At 46.9% G+C, this 22,992-nt stretch overlaps 1 protein-coding gene and 1 long non-coding RNA gene across 2 annotated transcripts in view; both read left to right on the top strand.

Moving 5' to 3' along the window:
- The window catches only part of LOC138303547 (sulfotransferase 6B1-like), a 118,233-nt gene that overhangs the window by 42,595 nt on the left and 52,646 nt on the right, over nucleotides 1-22,992 (top strand). The window contains exon 6 of the mRNA XM_069242789.1: nucleotides 2,458-2,614. Within this exon, the coding sequence (XP_069098890.1) occupies nucleotides 2,458-2,614 (157 nt within the window). The remainder of the gene's footprint in view (nucleotides 1-2,457; nucleotides 2,615-22,992) is intronic.
- Nucleotides 19,176-22,992, top strand: part of LOC138303548 (uncharacterized) — a 56,191-nt gene continuing 52,374 nt past the window's right edge. The window contains exon 1 of the long non-coding RNA XR_011205411.1: nucleotides 19,176-19,202. This is a non-coding gene — a long non-coding RNA (uncharacterized lncRNA). The remainder of the gene's footprint in view (nucleotides 19,203-22,992) is intronic.

Here is a 22,992-nt window from a genome sequence, read left to right as displayed (position 1 = left end):
ACTGAGCGTAGTGTCATTTTTGATGCGTCTACAAACCAACTGAAAGTGACCAATCTTCCTGCAAGGGCTACATCTTTTTTCTGCAACAGGACAAATCAAACTGTTTCCCAGGTCTGCTTTCGGCCTACACCTAGAGTAATTTGTAGATTTTTTCAACATATTGTTCTTGAAAAGTCTCCCTTTTGTAGCTAGCATACTAAGTGAATCAGAATCACAGACAAAGCAGATCGGGGAGTGTCCTTCAGCTACAGATGGCGCTTTGCTTGAAACCATTGATCTTTCAATGCTCTTAGCTTTATCAATGGTTGCAAAGTGGGATTTCTTCAGGTAAGTAAATGCTCCTGCTTTTTTTAGAGAAGCATTTGAAGACAAACTAGTCCCTGATATAGATGTCTACAGAATGTACAAATTCACAAGTAGAAGCCAAAATGCGTAAGGCTGCTGTATACTCATCTACACTCTCATCACTTCCTTGTTTCCACTTGGAGAAATTGTCTCTCTCGATAATTAGACTTGGTTCCTCCGAAAAATGCTTCCTGAGTCTCTCCTTGGCCTCGTGATAAACGTCATAGTCACCTGAGCGGGTGGTAGATTATCAAATACCCTTTTACCTGCTTGTCCCAGGTGACTAAAAAACATTGCAGTTTTTCTAGGTGCGTCACAATTGCTGCATCAATGCCTACCAAATATATATATATTTTTTTTAATTGATGTTTGGTTTACCAGGTAATTACAGAAAAGAGGGTAGTTGTGGCGTTTGTTGACAGGAGACCATGAGGAAGGAAAATACAATTAAAAAAAATTAAAACACAACAAAGGACCACCCATAGAGGAGTCTTAAAGTTGAAAACATTTCAATAGTTAATGTAAGTATCCTAGGTGCCAAGGAATGAATGATATCCTAAATTAAAACCGAATTATTTGAGGAAGTAGTGATTGCTGCTGTCACAATTAAAAAGTTGCCCAATCCAAGATGGTCCATTGCCTGTGACATCACACACTGTAGCACTGCCTGCAGGGAGTTCTGGCTTGAAAGACTGCAGGAGAGCAAGAACGCTCAGCAACCAAGAGTGAAAGGAGGTGCGCAACAGCGCAAGTAGTGTCCGATCCTTTAAAACGGGTTGAGATCCCAGTGTATTAAGGCTGAATGGCTCAACCCAACACGGTAAGCAAACAGCATAATAATGATTTAGATGGTTGTGAAAGTCTCGCAAAGCTGCACAGCCTTGCCTGGGTATGAGATGTACGTTGTGGTATTAGATCTGTCTCCGTAAGATTACCTTGTTTTTTTACACTGAAGTAGGGTGCATTTATCCTCTTCTGTTCATGTCAACAAGCCTTCGGTCTATCCAATGTCATTTTTAATAATGGTGTCACTGTAAAATATCATGTGACATCACTTTCTATGATGTTACTTGGGAGACCCTGAATACAATATTTCATTTCTATCACTTTGATTTTTCACCTTGCCATTGCTTGTTTGTGAAGCATTGTTAAAAAAAAAGGTACAAAAATAGGCAAATTAGTGGAGGAAAAGCAAACCCATATCTTAAGGTATCTTGAAACTAAACATTGAATAAAATATTTTCCGTTTTTTATACCTGGTTTATTTTCCAAATTTCACGCAGGAAACTCAAAACAGAATTTAAAAAAACATATGTGATGTGACCTATGTTAAAAAACATACACAGAACTAGTTGCAAGAACCTAAAAGAAAATAACAACTTTTTATGGAAGTATCAGGATTTAAAGGAAAATGCTTGCCAGCTACTTTCCTCATGTCTAGGAACTGGAACAAATTCTCCAGACACTTGGTGCTCCGCAGCAGCCTGCGGAGCAGAGTTATGAGCGTTGGGTCACTCAAAGTGCACCTTCAACCTCAAACAAAGGCTTAGTGAGTCTTGTTGCCGTCCCCTCCCCAGCACCATAAATGCTTCCTTTATTTGCCAAGACCTGGGGTGTCTTGCAGCGCGTGGAAGTCAGGAGGAAGCTACAATAAACTCTTCTCAGTAGTCAAACCTGGCAAATATATACCTGCAGTTGTGCTTTTACGCATGAGCTCAGTGGGGTGGAGAGCAATATAGAGTGCCTAGGAAGCTACGGTGGAGGACATGGGCGAGAGAGCTAAAAAACATATGCTGCCTCTCAGAGCTCACAGAAAAGGAAAAAGTAGTACCCTGACATGAGGTGAGGGATACGCACAAGGAAAGGAATTAAAGCCATTAAATGATAACCAAACAATTTGGGTTAAGAAAAAAGCCAACAGATGGAAAGCAGTGGGCTGACCCAAAGCACACTCCACGTATTGGAATTGCACACAATAGCTCTTTGACAGCAGACTGCTAAAAGCTGATTGTACAGACACCAAATGTCACTTCAAAGAGATCTTGTGTCCTCCAGTGATGAGAAATATAAGTCTTGTATTTTATGATTTAACTGACCCTTTTCTCATTTTAGGATCTGGCTGCAGCAGTTAAGAAAATAGCAGTTTTTTTTGGGATAAATCTGACCGAGGAGCAGATTCAATTAATCACGGACCGAGGCAGCTTCAAAGCTATGAAAGAAAGATCCTCAGAGACACATGGGTCCATGGGCTCCAACATTTTCCGAAAAGGTACATTTGCAAATATCTGTTTGGTCAAGAATGGTACCACGGTTGATGGGGACCTGACACCTCCTCCAAAGTACCCTTTGTGTGGTTTCCCGCCTTTGCTCCTGCCAAAAGTGGGGGTTTACAGTGGGGGAGGCCATCTGCTGCTAGCAGCAGGCCTGGGGGTCGAGTTTCAAGGGCGGTAGCCCTTTGAAGCTTACCACCAGGGCAGTGCACATTCCTGAGGGAGGGGGTGTTAGCTCATCCACCCAGGAAGGACATTGTTCTACAAACCGGAGAGGAAGGTCTATCGCCCAAGGTTTGCATATTGGCTGTCTGGAGGTGGCAGGCGGCTGGAACCAGCCAGCAACCATGCCAGGTTAGTTAGCTTTAGCAGGGGTCATCTCTAAGGTTACCCCTGGGTACATTTTATAATAAATCCAGTACTGGTAACAGTTTTGATTTATCATTCCGAGTTGTTTAATACCAAACAACCCAGGGTTCAGAGTGGCCATCGTGTAGCTGGGAAACTCGAGTTGACCAGTGTCCAGCACATGTATTAAAATGGCTGCTCTGTTCACTCACTATGTCCCAGGTTTGGCAAGGACACAGTGAGAGCATATTGCTCATGCAGCTGTGCCCTCACAAATTAATATGGAGCACCCTGTAAGGCCTGCCATAGGGGTGTCTTACCCATAGTAAATGCAGTGCATGGTGGACAGGGCAAACAGGCAGTGTGTCATGTCGAGTTTGTGTTTTAGGTTTCCACCAGGACACTCAGCCTGCTATGGCAGTGCTGGGTGCATCTGGATGCATGGCCCTAGAGGGTGGCACAACCAGTGCTGCTGCCCTCAGCGGCCTATCCATAGTACCACACACCCTAGGTACCTAAGTACCTTTTACTAGGGACTTATAGTGGTAGCTAAAGGTGGATCCAATTACCTCTACAATGTTTTAGGGAGAGAACCCTGGCACTGGGAACCTGGTTAGCAGAATCCCAGTGCACTCCAGTCCAAGCTGCTTTCAGAAACCAGGCAAAAAGTTTGTGTGGGGGGAGAGTACTACAACAAGGTGCCAGTTTCCCACACCGCTGAACGCCCATGATGTTTGCCTATAATTAACATTGAATTATTTATCGTTTTGTCCTGTGCTCTCTGTTGTAGAAGGTAAAATCATGGTTAAATGAGTAGCGGTCTGCGTTAGCCATCTATGAAAGACCTTTCTTTTGTAAGCCTGACACTGCAGTTTTGAAGAGAGTTAATGATACCTTTTTCAGTCCCTAGTAATGCAGCTCAACAGCTATGAGCTGTGCCTCCCCAAGACTCATGAAAACCAGAGGCCCATATTGAGGGGACGGTTATTGATGTCATACTGGCCAGAAGTTCCTTAGTTTAACATCTTCAAAGGCATGGTGGCCATGGTGAGTTTGGGTGGGAGACGGTAGGACATCACAAGAGCTTCCTAGACCTTTTCTGAACTGAGCAGGTAAATGCTGGTTAATCTTAATTTGGGAGGACTGCTTTGATTGCCCCAAGGAGGGGGTGAGTGTTCCCCTTCAAGCTTAAATTGATCAGAGTTGAACAGATTATTTAGGTTACTCAAAGACCCTGTCACATCTTCTAGGAAACATTATATTGTGACAGTAAGTGCTATCTTGCCAACTTTCTATGACTCAAAGCTGGTAGGATTTTTCAGGTTTCAAACACGCTAATTAGTAAAAATATTACATCACATGGCCTTTAACCCAACAAAAATATCATAGGAAATGACATCACATGATGTGGCGCATACAAGGGGCATCACTATGGGGTGCTGTGCTAAAACTGATTGAGGTCTTATTGCAACCTAATAAACACAGTGTAAGGAAATGCCTCCTTGGCATGGTTGCCCCCTGACTTTTTGCCTTTGCTGATGCTATGTTTACAATTGAAAGTGTGCTGAGGCCTGCTAACCAGGCCCCAGCACCAGTGTTCTTTCCCTAACCTGTACTTTTGTGTCCACAATTGGCAGACCCTGGCATCCAGATAAATCCCTTGTAACTGGTACTTCTAGTACCAAGGGCCCTGATGCCAAGGAAGGTCTCTAAGGGATGCAGCATGTCTTATGCCACCCTGGAGACCTCTCACTCAGCACAGACACACCGCTTGCCAGCTTGTGTGTGCTAGTGAGGACAAAACGAGTAAGTCGACATGGCACTCCCCTCAGGGTGCCATGCCAGCCTCTCACTGCCTATGCAGTATAGGTAAGACACCCCTCTAGCAGGCCTTACAGCCCTAAGGCAGGGTGCACTATACCATAGGTGAGGGTACCAGTGCATGAGCATGGTACCCCTACAGTGTCTAAACAAAACCTTAGATATTGTAAGTGCAGGGTAGCCATAAGAGTATATGGTCTGGGAGTCTGTCAAACACGAACTCCACAGCACCATAATGGCTACACTGAAAACTGGGAAGTTTGGTATCAAACTTCTCAGCACAATAAATGCACACTGATGCCAGTGTACATTTTATTGTAAAATACACCACAGAGGGCACCTTAGAGGTGCCCCCTGAAACTTAACCGACTATCTGTGTAGGCTGACTAGTTCTAGCAGCCTGCCACAAACCGAGACATGTTGCTGGCCCCATGGGGAGAGTGCCTTTGTCACTCTGAGGCCAGTAACAAAGCCTGCACTGGGTGGAGATGCTAACACCTCTCCCAGGCAGGAATTGTCACACCTGGCGGTGAGCCTCAAAGGCTCACCTCCTTTGTGCCAACCCAGCAGGACACTCCAGCTAGTGGAGTTGCCCGCCCCCTCCGGCCAGGCCCCACTTTTTGGCGGCAAGGCCGGAGAAAATAATGAGAATAACAAGGAGGAGTCACTGGCCAGTCAGGACAGCCCCTAAGGTGTCCTGAGCTGAGGTGACTCTAACTTTTAGAAATCCTCCATCTTGCAGATGGAGGATTCCCCCAATAGGGTTAGGATTGTGACCCCCTCCCCTTGGGAGGAGGCACAAGGAGGGTGTACCCACCCTCAGGGCTAGTAGCCATTGGCTACTAACCCCCCAGACCTAAACACGCCCTTAAATTTAGTATTTAAGGGCTACCCTGAACCCTAGAAAATTAGATTCCTGCAACTACAAGAAGAAGGACTGCCTAGCTGAAAACCCCTGCAGAGGAAGACCAGAAGACGACTACTGCCTTGGCTCCAGAAACTCACCGGCCTGTCTCCTGCCTTCCAAAGATCCTGCTCCAGCGACGCCTTCCAAAGGGACCAGCGACCTCGACATCCTCTGAGGACTGCCCCTGCTTCGAAAAGACAAGAAACTCCCGAGGACAGCGGACCTGCTCCAAGAAAGGCTGCAACTTTGTTTCCAGCAGCTTTAAAGAACCCTGCAAGCTCCCCGCAAAAGGCGTGAGACTTGCAACACTGCACCCGGCGACCCCGACTCGGCTGGTGGCGATCCAACACCTCAGGAGGGACCCCAGGACTACTCTAAGACTGTGAGTACAAAAACCTGTCCCCCCTGAGCCCCCACAGCGCCGCCTGCAGAGGGAATCCCGAGGCTTCCCCTGACCGCGACTCTTTTGAATCCAAAGTCCCGACACCTGGGAGAGACCCTGCACCCGCAGCCCCCAGGACCTGAAGGACCGGACTTTCACTGGAGGAGTGACCCCCAGGAGTCCCTCTCCCTTGCCCAAGTGGAGGTTTCCCCGAGGAACCCCCCCCTTGCCTGCCTGCAGCGCTGAAGAGATCCCTAGATCTCCCATTGACTTCCATTACAAACCCGACGCTTGTTTCTACACTGCACCCGGCCGCCCCCGCGCTGCTGAGGGTGAAATTTCTGTGTGGGCTTGTGTCCCCCCCGGTGCCCTACAAAACCCCCCTGGTCTGCCCTCCGAAGACGCGGGTACTTACCTGCAAGCAGACCGGAACCGGGGCACCCCCTTCTCTCCATTCTAGCCTATGTGTTTTGGGCACCACTTTGAACTCTGCACCTGACCGGCCCTGAGCTGCTGGTGTGGTGACTTTGGGGTTGCTCTGAACCCCCAACGGTGGGCTACCTTGGACCAAGAACTGAACCCTGTAAGTGTCTTACTTACCTGGTAAAACTAACAAATACTTACCTCCCCTAGGAACTGTGAAAATTGCACTAAGTGTCCACTTTTAAAACAGCTATTTGTGAATAACTTGAAAAGTATACATGCAATTTTGATGATTTGAAGTTCCTAAAGTACTTACCTGCAATACCTTTCGAAGGAGATATTACATGTAGAATTTGAACCTGTGGTTCTTAAAATAAACTAAGAAAAGATATTTTTCTATATAAAAACCTATTGGCTGGATTTGTCTCTGAGTGTGTGTACCTCATTTATTGTCTATGTGTATGTACAACAAATGCTTAACACTACTCCTTGGATAAGCCTACTGCTCGACCACACTACCACAAAATAGAGCATTAGTATTATCTATTTTTACCACTATTTTACCTCTAAGGGGAACCCTTGGACTCTGTGCATGCTATTCCTTACTTTGAAATAGCACATACAGAGCCAACTTCCTACATTGGTGGATCAGCGGTGGGGTACAAGACTTTGCATTTGCTGGACTACTCAGCCAATACCTGATCACACGACAAATTCCAAAATTGTCATTAGAAATTGATTTTTGCAATTTGAAAAGTTTTCTAAATTCTTAAAAGACCTGCTAGGGCCTTGTGTTAGATCCTGTTTAGCATTTCTTTTAGAGTTTAAAAGTTTGTTAAAAGTTTGAATTAGATTCTAGAATCAGTTTTAGTCTCTTAAAAAGTATTCCAACTTTTAGAAGCATAATGTCTAGCACAGATGTGAATGTGGTGGAACTCGACACCACACCTTACCTCCATCTACAGATGAGAGAGCTAAGGTCACTCTGTAAACTAAAGAAAATAACAATGGGCCCCAAACCTACCAAAATACAGCTCCAGGAGCTTTTGGCAGAGTTTGAAAAGGCCAACCCCTCTGAGGGTGGCAACTCAGAGGAAGAGGATAGTGACTTGGAGGACAATTCCCCCCTACCAGTCCTATCTAGGGAGAACAGGGTCCCTCAAACCCTGACTCCTAAAATAATAGTCAGAGATGCTGGTTCCCTCACAGGAGAGACCAACACCTCTGAAATCACTGAGGATAGCCCCAGTGAAGAGGACATCCAGTTAGCCAGGATGGCCAAAAGATTGGCTTTGGAAAGACAGATCCTAGCCATAGAGAGGGAAAGACAAGAGATGGGCCTAGGACCCATCAATGGTGGCAGCAACATAAATAGGGTCAGAGATTCTCCTGACATGTTGAAAATCCCTAAAGGGATTGTAACTAAATATGAAGATGGTGATGACATCACCAAATGGTTCACAGCTTTTGAGAGGGCTTGTGTAACCAGAAAAGTGAACAGATCTCACTGGGGTGCTCTCCTTTGGGAAATGTTCACAGGAAAGTGTAGGGATAGACTCCTCACACTCTCTGGACAAGATGCAGAATCTTATGACCTCATGAAGGGTACCCTGATTGAGGGCTTTGGATTCTCCACTGAGGAGTACAGGATTAGGTTCAGGGGGGCTCAAAAATCCTCGAGCCAGACCTGGGTTGACTTTGTTGACTACTCAGTGAAAACACTAGATGGTTGGATTCAAGGCAGTGGTGTAAGTAATTATGATGGGCTGTACAATTTATTTGTGAAAGAACACCTGTTAAGTAATTGTTTCAATGATAAACTGCATCAGCATCTGGTAGACCTAGGACCAATTTCTCCCCAAGAATTGGGAAAGAAGGCGGACCATTGGGTCAAGACAAGGGTGTCCAAGACTTCAACAGGGGGTGACCAAAAGAAAGGGGTCACAAAGACTCCCCAGGGGAAGGGTGATGAGACAACCAAAACTAAAAATAGTAAAGAGTCTTCTACAGGCCCCCAAAGACCTGCACAGGAGGGTGGGCCCAGAGCCTCTTCACAAAACAATGGGTACAAGGGTAAAAACTTTGATCCCAAAAAGGCCTGGTGTCATAGCTGTAAACAGCATGGACACCAAACTGGAGACAAGGCCTGTCCCAAGAAAGGTTCCACTCCAAACTCCCATCCAGGTAACACTGGTATGGCTAGTCTCCAAGTGGGATCAACAGTGTGCCCAGAGCAAATCAGGGTCCACACTGAAGCTACTCTAGTTTCTGAGGGTGGGGTGGATTTAGCCACACTAGCTGTCTGGCCGCCTAACATGCAAAAATACAGACAGCAACTCTTAATTAATGGGACTAGAATAGAGGGCCTGAGGGATACAGGTGCCAGTGTCACCATGGTGACAGAGAAACTGGTTTCCCCTGGCCAATACCTGACTGGAAAAACTTACACAGTCACCAACGCTGACAATCAGAGAAAAGTACATCCCATGGCAATGGTTACTTTAGAATGGGGAGGGGTCAATGGCCTGAAACAGGTGGTGGTCTCCTCAAATATCCCAGTGGACTGTCTGCTTGGAAATGACCTGGAGTCCTCAGCATGGGCTGAGGTAGAACTAAAAACCCATGCAGCAATGCTGGGTATCCCTGAACTGGTGTGTGTGAAAACAAGAGCACAATGCAAGGCACAGGGTGAAAAAGTAGAGCTGGAGTCTGGAAAAATGGCCCAGCCTACCAAGAGAACCGGAAAGTCAGTTGGGAAACCAACTGCAACACAGCAAAAGAAAGGGAACCTCTCTTCTCAGGAAGAAGTTCTGCCCTCTGAGGGAACTGAGCCTTTGGAGCTTGAACCTTACCAGGTTGAGCTCTTAGGCCCAGGGGGACCCTCCAGGGAGGAGCTGTGTAAGGGACAAGAAACCTGTCCCTCTCTTGAAGGCCTTAGGCAGCAAGCTGCTGAAGAGTCCAAAGGCAAGAAAAATGGAACGCATAGGGTCTATTGGGAGGATGGACTCCTGTACACTGAGGCCAGAGACCCCAAACCTGGTGCCACTAGGAGAGTGGTAGTGCCTCAGCTGTTCAGAGAGTTCATCCTAACATTGGCCCATGACATTCCCCTTGCTGGACATTTGGGACAAACCAAGACGTGGGAGAGGTTAGTCAACCACTTCTACTGGCCCAATATGTCCCACATGGTTAAGGAGTTTTGCCTCTCCTGCCCCACCTGTCAAGCCAGTGGTAAGACAGGTGGGCATCCAAAGGCCCCCCTCATTCCACTTCCAGTGGTGGGGGTGCCCTTTGAAAGAGTGGGTGTGGACATAGTTGGTCCACTGGAACCTCCCACAGCCTCAGGAAATATGTATATCCTGGTAGTAGTGGATCATGCTACCAGGTATCCTGAAGCTATTCCCCTTAGGTCGACTACTGCCCCGGCAGTAGCCAAGGCCCTCATTGGTATCTTTACCAGAGTGGGTTTCCCTAAGGAGGTGGTATCTGACAGAGGTACCAACTTCATGTCAGCATACCTAAAGCACATGTGGAATGAGTGTGGAGTGACTTATAAATTCACTACACCTTACCATCCACAAACTAATGGCTTAGTTGAGAGATTCAACAAGACATTAAAGGGCATGATCATGGGGCTCCCAGAAAAACTCAAAAGGAGATGGGATGTCCTCCTGCCATGTCTGCTTTTCGCTTACAGGGAGGTACCACAGAAGGGAGTAGGGTTCTCACCCTTTGAACTTCTGTTTGGTCATCCTGTAAGGGGACCACTTGCCCTTGTTAAAGAAGGCTGGGAGAGACCTCTCCATGAGCCTAAACAGGACATAGTGGACTATGTACTTGGCCTTCGCTCTAGAATGGCAGAGTACATGGAAAAGGCAACCAAAAACCTTGAGGCCAGCCAACAGCTCCAGAAGTTTTGGTATGACCAAAAGGCTGCACTGGTTGAGTTCCAACCAGGGCAGAAGGTCTGGGTTCTAGAGCCTGTGGCTCCCAGGGCACTCCAGGACAAATGGAGTGGCCCCTACCCAGTACTAGAGAGGAAGAGTCAGGTCACCTACTTGGTGGACCTGGGCACAAGCAGGAGCCCCAAAAGGGTGATCCATGTAAACCGCCTTAAGCTCTTCCACGACAGGGCTGATGTCAATCTGTTGATGGTAACAGATGAGGATCAGGAGGCAGAGAGTGAACCTCTCCCTGATCTTCTGTCATCAGACCCAAAAGATGGTACAGTAGATGGAGTGATCTACTCAGACACCCTCTCTGGCCAACAGCAAGCTGATTGTAGGAGAGTCCTACAACAGTTTCCTGAACTCTTCTCCTTAACCCCTGGTCAGACACACCTGTGTACCCATGATGTGGACACAGGAGACAGCATGCCTGTCAAGAACAAAATCTTTAGACAATCTGACCATGTTAAAGAAAGCATCAAGGTGGAAGTCCACAAGATGCTGGAATTGGGAGTCATTGAGCGCTCTGACAGCCCCTGGGCTAGCCCAGTGGTCTTAGTCCCCAAACCTCACACCAAAGATGGAAAGAAAGAGATGAGGTTTTGTGTGGACTACAGAGGGCTCAATTCTGTCACCAAGACAGATGCCCATCCAATTCCAAGAGCTGATGAGCTCATTGATAAATTAGGTGCTGCCAAATTTCTAAGTACCTTTGACTTGACAGCAGGGTACTGGCAAATAAAAATGGCACCGGGAGCAAAAGAAAAGACAGCATTCTCCACACCTGATGGGCATTATCAGTTTACTGTTATGCCCTTTGGTTTAAAGAATGCCCCTGCCACCTTCCAAAGGTTGGTGAATCAAGTCCTTGCTGGCTTGGAGTCCTTTAGCACAGCTTATCTTGATGATATTGCTGTCTTTAGCTCCACCTGGCAGGATCACCTGGTCCACCTGAGGAAGGTTTTGAAGGCTCTGCAATCTGCAGGCCTCTCTATCAAGGCATCCAAATGCCAGATAGGGCAGGGAACTGTGGTTTACTTGGGACACCTTGTAGGTGGAGGCCAAGTTCAGCCACTCCAACCCAAGATCCAGACTATTCTGGACTGGGTAGCTCCAAAAACCCAGACTCAAGTCAGGGCATTCCTTGGCTTGACTGGGTATTACAGGAGGTTTGTGAAGGGATATGGATCCATTGTGACAGCCCTCACTGAACTCACCTCCAAGAAAATGCCCAAGAAAGTAAACTGGACTGTGGACTGCCAACAGGCCTTTGACACCCTGAAACAGGCAATGTGCTCAGCACCAGTTCTCAAAGCTCCAGATTATTCTAAGCAGTTCATTGTGCAGACTGATGCCTCTGAACATGGGATAGGGGCAGTTTTGTCCCAAACAAATGATGATGGCCTTGACCAGCCTGTTGCTTTCATTAGCAGGAGGTTACTCCCCAGGGAGCAGCGTTGGAGTGCCATTGAGAGGGAGGCCTTTGCTGTGGTTTGGTCCCTGAAGAAGCTGAGACCATACCTCTTTGGGACTCACTTCCTAGTTCAAACCGACCACAGACCTCTCAAATGGCTGATGCAAATGAAAGGTGAAAATCCTAAACTGTTGAGGTGGTCCATCTCCCTACAGGGAATGGACTTTATAGTGGAACACAGACCTGGGACTGCCCATGCCAATGCAGATGGCCTTTCCAGGTTCTTCCACTTAGAAAATGAAGACTCTCTTGGGAAAGGTTAGTCTCATCCTCTTTCGTTTGGGGGGGGGTTGTGTAAGGAAATGCCTCCTTGGCATGGTTGCCCCCTGACTTTTTGCCTTTGCTGATGCTATGTTTACAATTGAAAGTGTGCTGAGGCCTGCTAACCAGGCCCCAGCACCAGTGTTCTTTCCCTAACCTGTACTTTTGTGTCCACAATTGGCAGACCCTGGCATCCAGATAAATCCCTTGTAACTGGTACTTCTAGTACCAAGGGCCCTGATGCCAAGGAAGGTCTCTAAGGGATGCAGCATGTCTTATGCCACCCTGGAGACCTCTCACTCAGCACAGACACACCGCTTGCCAGCTTGTGTGTGCTAGTGAGGACAAAACGAGTAAGTCGACATGGCACTCCCCTCAGGGTGCCATGCCAGCCTCTCACTGCCTATGCAGTATAGGTAAGACACCCCTCTAGCAGGCCTTACAGCCCTAAGGCAGGGTGCACTATACCATAGGTGAGGGTACCAGTGCATGAGCATGGTACCCCTACAGTGTCTAAACAAAACCTTAGATATTGTAAGTGCAGGGTAGCCATAAGAGTATATGGTCTGGGAGTCTGTCAAACACGAACTCCACAGCACCATAATGGCTACACTGAAAACTGGGAAGTTTGGTATCAAACTTCTCAGCACAATAAATGCACACTGATGCCAGTGTACATTTTATTGTAAAATACACCACAGAGGGCACCTTAGAGGTGCCCCCTGAAACTTAACCGACTATCTGTGTAGGCTGACTAGTTCTAGCAGCCTGCCACAAACCGAGACATGTTGCTGGCCCCATGGGGAGAGTGCCTTTGTCACTCTGAGGCCAGTAACAAAGCCTGCACTGGGTGGAGATGCTAACACCTCTCCCAGGCAGGAATTGTCACACCTGGCGGTGAGCCTCAAAGGCTCACCTCCTTTGTGCCAACCCAGCAGGACACTCCAGCTAGTGGAGTTGCCCGCCCCCTCCGGCCAGGCCCCACTTTTTGGCGGCAAGGCCGGAGAAAATAATGAGAATAACAAGGAGGAGTCACTGGCCAGTCAGGACAGCCCCTAAGGTGTCCTGAGCTGAGGTGACTCTAACTTTTAGAAATCCTCCATCTTGCAGATGGAGGATTCCCCCAATAGGGTTAGGATTGTGACCCCCTCCCCTTGGGAGGAGGCACAAGGAGGGTGTACCCACCCTCAGGGCTAGTAGCCATTGGCTACTAACCCCCCAGACCTAAACACGCCCTTAAATTTAGTATTTAAGGGCTACCCTGAACCCTAGAAAATTAGATTCCTGCAACTACAAGAAGAAGGACTGCCTAGCTGAAAACCCCTGCAGAGGAAGACCAGAAGACGACTACTGCCTTGGCTCCAGAAACTCACCGGCCTGTCTCCTGCCTTCCAAAGATCCTGCTCCAGCGACGCCTTCCAAAGGGACCAGCGACCTCGACATCCTCTGAGGACTGCCCCTGCTTCGAAAAGACAAGAAACTCCCGAGGACAGCGGACCTGCTCCAAGAAAGGCTGCAACTTTGTTTCCAGCAGCTTTAAAGAACCCTGCAAGCTCCCCGCAAAAGGCGTGAGACTTGCAACACTGCACCCGGCGACCCCGACTCGGCTGGTGGCGATCCAACACCTCAGGAGGGACCCCAGGACTACTCTAAGACTGTGAGTACAAAAACCTGTCCCCCCTGAGCCCCCACAGCGCCGCCTGCAGAGGGAATCCCGAGGCTTCCCCTGACCGCGACTCTTTTGAATCCAAAGTCCCGACACCTGGGAGAGACCCTGCACCCGCAGCCCCCAGGACCTGAAGGACCGGACTTTCACTGGAGGAGTGACCCCCAGGAGTCCCTCTCCCTTGCCCAAGTGGAGGTTTCCCCGAGGAACCCCCCCCTTGCCTGCCTGCAGCGCTGAAGAGATCCCTAGATCTCCCATTGACTTCCATTACAAACCCGACGCTTGTTTCTACACTGCACCCGGCCGCCCCCGCGCTGCTGAGGGTGAAATTTCTGTGTGGGCTTGTGTCCCCCCCGGTGCCCTACAAAACCCCCCTGGTCTGCCCTCCGAAGACGCGGGTACTTACCTGCAAGCAGACCGGAACCGGGGCACCCCCTTCTCTCCATTCTAGCCTATGTGTTTTGGGCACCACTTTGAACTCTGCACCTGACCGGCCCTGAGCTGCTGGTGTGGTGACTTTGGGGTTGCTCTGAACCCCCAACGGTGGGCTACCTTGGACCAAGAACTGAACCCTGTAAGTGTCTTACTTACCTGGTAAAACTAACAAATACTTACCTCCCCTAGGAACTGTGAAAATTGCACTAAGTGTCCACTTTTAAAACAGCTATTTGTGAATAACTTGAAAAGTATACATGCAATTTTGATGATTTGAAGTTCCTAAAGTACTTACCTGCAATACCTTTCGAAGGAGATATTACATGTAGAATTTGAACCTGTGGTTCTTAAAATAAACTAAGAAAAGATATTTTTCTATATAAAAACCTATTGGCTGGATTTGTCTCTGAGTGTGTGTACCTCATTTATTGTCTATGTGTATGTACAACAAATGCTTAACACTACTCCTTGGATAAGCCTACTGCTCGACCACACTACCACAAAATAGAGCATTAGTATTATCTATTTTTACCACTATTTTACCTCTAAGGGGAACCCTTGGACTCTGTGCATGCTATTCCTTACTTTGAAATAGCACATACAGAGCCAACTTCCTACACACAGTTTGTAGTGTCCAGTTTTACCCTTGTATTAGTCCAGAACCATCGCCCCTTCTGTCTGGGCCATCAAGTGCATCAGTTTCCAGCTTTCTCAGTACTCTCAGGCCCTACAAGGTCTCTACATTACCCTTCCTTGCTCAAGGACCGTAATCGCCGGAAGTGGTTAAATCATTGTCACTAGGTGGGAGAGAAGAGGGGGTAGGATGAGAAAGGGTGAATAGGAGGGACATGAAGGAAGGAATTTGGAGGATGAGTAGAAAAGAAAATATAGCAAGAAAAGGGTAGGTGCAATGATGAGGACGAGAGATGAAGAGAAGATTACAGAGGAGAGGAAGTTAGAAAGGGAAGTGAGAGGGTAGAAAAGAGATGGCGAGCGGGAAGGAAGAAGGTGGAAGTGACAACGAGGGGGATGAAAGAAACATACTAAGGAGGAGGGAACAGAAGAAAGTAGACCCGAGATCAAGGATGAGGAAGTCATAGAGATGATATGTTGAAAAGAGCGAGAGAGAGGCTGATAGCAAAGGAAGACTGAGTGGGAAAAGACGAAAGAAGGAGAAAGAATGGATGGTTTCACAAGAAACTAAAAGATAGGTTCAAAGAGAAGCTTATTAGTGAAGAGGAGGGTGGGAGACAATAGAGTGAGATGGAGAATGAAAGGCTGAGGGAAGAGGACGGGTCAAGAACAAGAAGGCGCAGTAAGGGGCTGGAGGGAGAAAGTGAAGGAGAAGAGATAAGGAGGATTTGTAGAGAAAGACTGAAGATGAGATTGAGACACTGAGATGGTGAGAAGCGAGGAATACAAGAGAGTGAGGGGGAGGAAAAAAAGATGAACAGAGATGACAGGATTAAAGCAGATTAATGAAGAGTTATAAACGAAGGAGAGTGAGACGGGAGGAGAGGTGAGAGGAAACACAAGTGTAGAGTGAGAGGCAGCAAAGGATAAAAGGAAAAGGAAAGCTAAGCCGAGAAGTAGGAAAGAGGAAAGGGGACACAAGATGTTCCAGGAAATAAAGAGCTGAGACTAGTAATCAATGTGAACTCAAATGTCAGAATGAGGTTATGGACGGGCATCTTCTCCAACACCTCGGCTGTCCTTGGTGCCCCAAAGGAGGCCTTTAATGCAGAGCAAACACTATAGTTTTATGCATTTGTAGCTGACAAAAACTATGGATACAATTCTAAAACTCCACTCAAGCTGAAAGCCTTCTGTGATAAAATAAATATATATAAAACAGTGCCTACGTGTAAAAGGCACAGGCAGCGGGCTTAATGCTAAAATAAAGCTGTCCAACTCAGGCGTTAAGGAGAACCCACAACACTCTCTATCTGAGATTTCATATCCTTGTATTAAAATAATGATCATTTAGAATGATCCTGCCGGGTACCCGTGGCATGGCTGGACACTGTGTTCCCAGATTTGTGCAGAAAGAATCGCAATATGGGCACCTACGTGCCCCCGGCACCCCGCAGACAGTGCCTCTGGATTCAAAATGGATAAGTGTGATTACTAAGAAAGTACATTTTTTTCTCTTATTGTAATCTTCATTTAGTATGCAGAAAATTATATGAATACCAAGCATGTGTTTATAATTTCACTACTATTGATGTAAACCTAACCTGTGTTGGCTGTGTTTGCCCAAACTCATCTTAATGCTAACATGCCTAGCATTGCAAAGCCACTAGTATAACATAACAAAATAAAACAGCAGATGCATCATGTTGTATGGCACTGTTTCTGTTGTAAAGGGATCTTCATAGTGGATTCCTTATAGTTCTCCTTAACTGGTTTAACAGCCCCTCCAGTAGGTGGACACTCTGCTGCTCTTGGGTGGATCCATAAAGTATGCCTTTGGTGATTTAACTGGGCCCCCAATGATTGGCCCCAACGAGTGGCGTAACACAACTTGAGGGGGTCCCCTGCAAAATACATCGTGCCCACACTCCGGACCCAGTCAGAGCTCTCAGGTCAGGGGTCAGCCGCTTGTGCACCATGGTGAAGAGGCCCCCCTGGAGCGTTTTCTTTCATAGAGTTATGCTCATTTGCAGTGCATAAAGCATGTCTGAAACAGGTAATGTTTTGTCTTACAGCTTATGGCAAGTGGGGTGTAATTAACAAAACGATTTTTTTTGTTTTTTTAAACATTTACCCTTATGGCGGTTAACTCCGGGATAGGGAGTGATGTGCAGGGGTTTTGGTAACGTGGAAGAAACAATTGAACATGTGGTTTGTGTCCAGCTTTACTTAAGGAACGTAGACCTCTGCTTTAGAGTAAGTGGAAGGAACTGGGGATTCGCTCCTGTCGACAGGCCATTATTAAGTCCTTGGATCCTGCAAATTTAAAGTTGAATGTGTTACTGACTAAATTTATTAAAATCGCCCAAACCAATTAAGGGGCACTGCAAGCAGTGGATAATTATGTTTGGAATTTTCACCCGCTCTTGCCTCTTTGGTCTGTAGTCATTCGTCAGGTTGCTGACCCTCAGTGTTGCATCCTGGGTTGTGATTCTTATTGGTATCTAACTTAATGATCATTTAACGCACTAAGCACTTTAGGACTTTGAGCACTGTGAGCCCTTCTGTTTATTATGCATCATGTGGGGTTCTGGGCTGTGGTGGTCCGGTCTTATTTTAACTGAAGGTTTTATATTATTATGTAGGAATGTTTCTCACTGTGGTATGTGTATTTAAATCATGGAGTGTTTTTAGTACGTTTTTAACATTTGATTGTAAATGTTTTATTGGTTGATCTTTTTGTTTTAAATGTATTGGATTTTATTATCTGTACAATAAACTACTCACTCACGGTAATCAACATAACTACAAGTATCGCAATAACAGCATACATTGATCAGGAAAACAGCAAACACCTTGTAGCAGCAAGGTTTGAAATGTGAGCTGGATGCATACATGCCCACATTTTAGTTCAGAAAGTGTGAGATTTAAAAAATAAAAATGTGTTTCCCTAATTAACTTCTATTGAATCAAAGGCAATTTTAAGTGGTGCACAGCTAAATTAAAGCCATTTTTGGCTTAAAAGTTTGTGAGTCGTCTAGCTGAATCAAGCCTGTTGGCATGTATGTAGACGATTGCAGCAAATTGTCAAAGTGCCTCAGCAGCTTGGTTGCATCTTCCACATAAACTTCCCATTCACTGATTGGCTGAGTGATTGACACCATCTTTATAGTGCATATGTTCGTGCTGCAAATTAATAGATGGACAAAATGAGGTATAGTCAGGGCCACAGACATTATGTGGCAGGGAAGGGCCAAATTATGTGGCAGGGTTAAGTAAATTACGCAGCCAGAAAAGGCAAATTATGTGGGGTTATGTGGCACATTTTGTGATAGTATTACTTTATTATTTTGAAAGTTAACACTGTCTGGGCATTAATTGCACTTCATTAGTATCAGTTTAACATCTAATTATCGCAATAAGCTACAGAAAGGTGGTAAGCCAACCTTTGCAACGGACCTATCACTGAGCAACAACATGTGTTGCTTCGTCTTTAGTAACTTTTGAACCGTTTGAGGTACAAACACATTTTTTTGTTAAAATCTGCAGATTATGAGGCAGATGATGGATTATGTGGCAAATCTGCAATTATGCGAACATCGTCGCAGCAGCAGAACCACATAATTCCAGTGGTCCGGGAGAGAGTAAGAAAGCAAAAAGGCTTTAAATAAGATAAGGAATGAAAGAAGGAAGAAAAGGAAGGAATGAAGGAAGCGTGGAGAAAGGCAAGAAAAAGAAAGGAAAGATGTCAATAAAGGAACGAACAGAGGGAGCAAAGAAAGGAAAAAGGATAAAAAACAAGGAATGGATGAGGAAAGGGAGGCTAGGAAGAAAAGAAAGGGGGCAGGGGAGGAAGAAGGAGAGGAGGCAAGATGTGACAGCGTGAGAGAAGAATATGAATGAGAAAAACAACGATAAATAAGGAAATGAGAAGAAGGACTGAAAATAGACAAGGAAGAGGGAAAATGTGAGGAAGAAAGAATGAAGGAGAGGAAGAGAAAAAAGGATTAAACAGCTTTATTAGAGGAAAAACATGTTTGAGTGCCTAGTTTCAGAGTTTAAATTACAAAGAGAGTGTGTGTGTGTGTGTGTGCGTGCGTGCGTGCGTGCGCGCGCGCTTTTTTTGCGCATGCGCTCGCCCTTGTGTTGCAGGCAGCTGAAGGTGGCAGCGCGTGACCTGAGCGGGAAAAAATAGCCAATCACAGCCTTAGTTATGTCTAAAGAATAGCCAATCACAGCCGTGCTGACATCCCATCGCGCGCTGAGCCTGAGGAGCGCTCGTCGAGAGAGGTGAGGGGGCGCCGGGCGCGGAAACGGTTCGTTGGGACCCGGTAAGGTAGGGGCTGGGGGCGCACGAAGAGGCCGTTTCTGTGGTTTGAGGACGTCCTTCGGGGCACTTTCTAGATTTCAGGTGCGTGCGGCGTTCAAGGTTATTTTTGTGACAGGAAATACCTGTTTGTGTTTCAGTCGCCGTCGACGCTCTGTGTTGGATTCACACATATAAATGACGCATCATAATTCCAGTTCAGTGTAGGAAAAAAATGGATAGTTGAGGAAAAAATTGTTAAAAGCTTATACCTAAAGCGCCGCGTCTGAAGTAAAATAATTGACAGCCAGTGTGAGTTAATTTTATTCTGAAGAGGCGGGGGCCTGCAGCCTCCCCCGGGAGGGTGGACGGGGGCCGCTTTAACTGGGGTTGGGCCCCAGGAGTATTTCAGGCGAAGGGCCAGGGTGAGGGGGTGGCAGAGGGCAGGATCATCAGTGCCGCCAGCATGCAGAGGGGCCGGTGCGTGGGCAGGAGGGGGCAGGGGCGAAGGGCAGGGTATTAGTTGAATGGTCTGGGGCAGGAGGGCAGTGTCCGGATATACCGGGAGGGCGAGGGGCAGAGAGTGCCCGATGGGGCCGGGAGCAGAAGGGACAGGGAGCCGAGACGTAGATGTGACTAAATGGGGCAGGGAGCAAAGGAAACCGCGTGAGGTGAAGGGCAGGACGGGGCAGTGTATTAGCAGTGGCAGCGTGCGGGTAGGTATGTATGGTAGAAGGTGCGGGGAGTAGAGGGAGAGGCAGCGTGGAATGGTCTGGGGCAGTTTGTGAACATACTGGGCAGGGACAAGGCAGTGAGTGCCTAGACGGGATGGGAGAAGAGAGTGAAGAGTTGAAGGGGCAGGGAACAGGTGGTAGATGTGAGTAAAAGGGGCAGGAAGCGAAGGGGACACTGAGTAAATAGTGCAGTGGGGGCTGTGAGTGGACAGAGGCTACAATTCCATGCCAGGACCGGAGGCTCTGATGATGCTTCTCTTTCCATACTTTTAATTTTCAGCAGCCAATAAGAGAACAGAAAAAAACTTCACATCCTGTTACACCATGTCACATGACACCCATAGAGCCAAGCGCTATAAAAGCCCATAATAAATGGAACTCCCCCTCTTTCTTTGCTGCTTCGCAGCCAGTTAAGTGTCCACATTTATATTGGTACTTTATGTGTGTTTGAGGAGCGCGTCGCGTTGAGCGGATTCTGTGTATTTCACTTCAATTATACCTGCTCGCTTGCAATGTGCTCCTTTCAGCCAACTTTATTTATTTATTTTCTGCCTTAGTCTGGGGAGCGTTTTTTCCTCCCCGCAGGGGTTTTTTGTGAACTCCTTGCTTCTGTGTGTGGAGCGTCGGGAGGAGAGCGAGGACAGTGCGTCTTGCATGACGCGCTGTCCTCTTTCTAGTTCATGAGATGCCTGCTTCGTGTGCATGCGTGCGTAAGCCTTTCTATCGGCTCATTCTCCCCTGGGGCTTGTGGAACATGTGAGAGACGTGTGTTCTCGTCTCGGTCAGGTCTCCTCCCTGATATCTTGGAGTTAGGTTTCCAGGCTAAGGCATCGGGTACTCCAGTTAATCCCGAAGTACTGGTTGGTTGGGCTCAGAGGGCCTTATGTTTTTTAGGAAACGCTAATTGTGCCATATCCAGTGAGCAGCGTCGCTCCATTTTACTTAAGATGGATCCCAAAGAGACTGATCTGGCCTCGTCTGAATCAGGACCCTTAGTGCAGGGTCTGCTTTTTGGATCTACCTTCCTCAAGGAACTTTCAAAGTGCGCATCCACTTCTGCTAATCTTGACAAGGCCCAAGGATCTATAAAGAAGGTTCTGCAGCCGCTTTTTTTCAGGGCCGGACGCTACAGAGGGCGAGCCTTCGGCCGTAACTATTATCAAGGCCCCCCAGCGAGGTTCCTACCAACAGCCCAGGGGAGGTTATCAGGATTCCGCCTCCACCTTCTACCCCACCAGGTCACGTGGGAGTCGTAATCGATTCAGAAAAGGAAGATCTAAAGGATCCTACTCCACCTATCGGGAGCCCACTACTACAGGTGAGTTATTTCATGTTCAGAGGTAATTCTGGGAGGCAGGACAGCTTTGTTTGTTCACATTTGGCACAAGATCACGCAGGACCCCTGTGTTCTGGACACCGTTCAGGATTTCAAGCTGGAATTTTACAGCTCACCTGTTCAAGGGGATCCTTCCCCGGAAATGTTTTTTTCCCTACAAGATCGGGAGTTTATCTCACTGGAAGTCTCGACGCTTCTGTCCAAGGGGGTCATAGTGGCCTCATCTTCTCATCCTTACGGTTTTCTCAGTCTGATTTTTTCTGGTACAAAAGAAAGGCAGCGATTTCCGTCTGGTCTTGAATCTAAAAGACTTCAATGGCTGGATAGTTTATCGCCACTTCAAGATGGAGGGCATTCATTTGTTAAGAGACATCCTAAGAGAGAAAGATTGGATGGTCCACATAGATTTAAATGATGCTTATTCGACCATTCCTATTTTCCCCCTCATCGAAGATTCCTGCAGTTCCTTTGGCAAGGCTGTTACAAATACAAGGTCCTTCCCTTCGGTTTGTCCTCAGCCCCTCGGGCTTCCACAAAAGTGATGCGCCCAGTGGTGGAATTTCTTCGGTCCAAAGGGGTTCGTCTGATCATTTATCTCAATAACATTATCCTCATAGCTCAGTGTCCTCTCCTTCTGACGACCCATTTAGAGTGGGCGATCACCCTGCTTCAGGATTTGGGCTTCATCCCCAACAGTCAGAAGTCCATCCTGGTTCCCTAGCAACACAAAAGGATGATTGACGGAGTGCTGAACAATGCAAGCACTCACCCCCAGTCACAGATCTGGGTTTAATCCATTGTTCTTTTGCTCACCATGCCATCCCAGTTTGAACCCAGCCATATGCAAATCAGTTTTGACCCTGTTCCTCATGGGAACAGTCCAGCCCGAACTGCCAGGCCAGGTTCTCCCTGGACCGGAAACAGGCATCCTGGGACCGGTTTCTGGGTATCACCCTTCATCAGCCAGGTTAGCTTAAATCCAGTGGCACAGTGAGCACCATACCAAGAACTTTACTCCTGACAAGGGCCGAAATAGAAGTTGTTCCAGGGTTGGGAACTGTATTTGTAAACACAGTCGATTTTCGCATGAGCAAATCTACGCATGCGTGTTTGCTCGTTCTAAAATGCAGTTCACTAATACTTTCTAGGAGTACTATTTCCTGGTCTACTTCTGTAAATTCTGGTGAATTCATGAATGCCACTAATGCAAAGACATACACCAAGGGTGCACCTTTGTGACTTTCTTCAAAAATGGGGCCCCTAATTGGGTCTGGCTTTAACCAAGACATTTTGTGTTTATTATGATTCTGTTTATCTCACTATTGGCTGGCTCTACTGTGAGTGATCACATTTCTCTCTTCCATAAGGAGCATATTGGCACACAGAGTAGTTTTGATCAGTGCCACAAACTACTGTGGCAATGTGTGTTTTTGTTGTTGGTTTTTTTAAGACTTTTTTTTGCATTTTGCCAATGTTTGTCAATGGTGAGGACCTGGAAGCTCCCATGACAATAAAGTGTTACAAAAGCCATGTCAAAACAAGACACACATTGACAAAACCAAAAGACTGACCATCAGTGTCGGATCGGCTGGCTTTGCCAGTGTTCTTTATTTTCATGTTTCTTATGTATTCCTTGTTGAAAATGGTTACACTGATTTACCAATATGAATAGTTTTTGAAAATATTAACATGCATCATTTTTTG

This window comes from Pleurodeles waltl, chromosome 7 (genome assembly GCF_031143425.1).
Source record: "Pleurodeles waltl isolate 20211129_DDA chromosome 7, aPleWal1.hap1.20221129, whole genome shotgun sequence".
Lineage (NCBI taxonomy): Eukaryota > Metazoa > Chordata > Amphibia > Caudata > Salamandridae > Pleurodeles > Pleurodeles waltl.
This window is presented reverse-complemented; position numbering and strand designations above follow the sequence as displayed.